Source organism: Salvelinus sp. IW2-2015, unplaced genomic scaffold (genome assembly GCF_002910315.2).
Source record: "Salvelinus sp. IW2-2015 unplaced genomic scaffold, ASM291031v2 Un_scaffold15944, whole genome shotgun sequence".
NCBI classification, from domain to species: domain Eukaryota; kingdom Metazoa; phylum Chordata; class Actinopteri; order Salmoniformes; family Salmonidae; genus Salvelinus; species Salvelinus sp. IW2-2015.
Window position 1 is genome coordinate 1 of NW_019957198.1, and position 1,049 is coordinate 1,049.

General features: G+C 44.4%; 1 protein-coding gene across 1 annotated transcript; it reads left to right on the forward strand.

Annotated features, from left to right (window-relative positions):
- Positions 1 to 104: 104 nt before the first annotated feature.
- Positions 105 to 919, forward strand: LOC112080334 (rab-like protein 6; the record flags this gene model as incomplete). Its single annotated transcript, XM_024146054.2, has 2 exons — positions 105 to 368; positions 605 to 919. Coding segments are annotated over exons 1-2 (527 nt in total), but the record flags the coding sequence as incomplete, so codon positions are not given.
- Between the last annotated feature and the right edge of the window lie 130 nt (positions 920 to 1,049).

Consider the following 1,049-nt stretch of genomic DNA (forward strand, 5'->3'; position numbering starts at 1 on the left):
ATGATAAAAATGACAGACCTCTACATGCTTTGTAAGTAGGAAAACCTGCAAAATCGGCAGTGTATCCAATACTTGTTCTCCCCACTGTATATATATACTGTATTTATTATTATTATCATCATCTATTACAGTGATGGAGAGGACAGAGGGAACCCCATGGTGGCAGGTTATCAGGATGAGCTGGACCCAGATGACAAGGAGCTCCCGCTGCCCCTGCCCAACACCCTGGGCCTTCTCACCAGTAAAGACTTCACTATGTCTAGTGATGAGGAGGAGGTGGAAGCACAGCCCCCACCAATATCACCACCAGTACATGCTGTCACTCAGGATGACCACCTCGACCTTGACAGTGATTCAGAGCTGAAAAAGTAAGCCTCTTATATCCAGCATATCCGTTAATGTACTATAGTCTTATCAAGTGTAAACCATTTCAATTTAAGTAACTTTTGTTATATTTAGAATTATATAAGCTCTTATCTATTTCATTGTTTTTTTTGTCATCTGTTTTAGAAACTAATTTCTATTGTATACGTTATTAGATGACTCTTGTCATCAAGAGTAAAACATTTCTGGTTTTAAGTGATGTTTTTGTACTCTGTTTTAGACCGGGCACTGAGTCCATAATGCCCCGTGCCATGGAGCCCCACGCTCCGGAGCCTTTGGCACCTGCTGGCCAACTCTTGGAGAACACTGTCCCCCAGGTGGCTGAGCCCATCACCCTCACCCTAACCTCTGCACCTGCAGTAGCCCTGGAGCAGCCAGGCCTACCCAGAGGGACAAAGGGAGGAACCCCTGGGGTGGACTCGGACTCTGACCCAGGGGCCACTGTTGCTGAGCAGATGCTCTCCTTTGTGATGGATGATCTTGACTTTGAGTCTGAGGAGGAGGCAGTCATCCAGAAGATAACTAAGGTAGCTAGGTCAAAAGGATGTTATTTAGGGTTGTAGGTTACAAGTCATCAAATCAAATCAAATCAAATTTTATTAGTCACATACACATGGTTAGCAGATGTTAATGCGAGTGTAGCGAAATGCTTGTGCTTCTAGTTC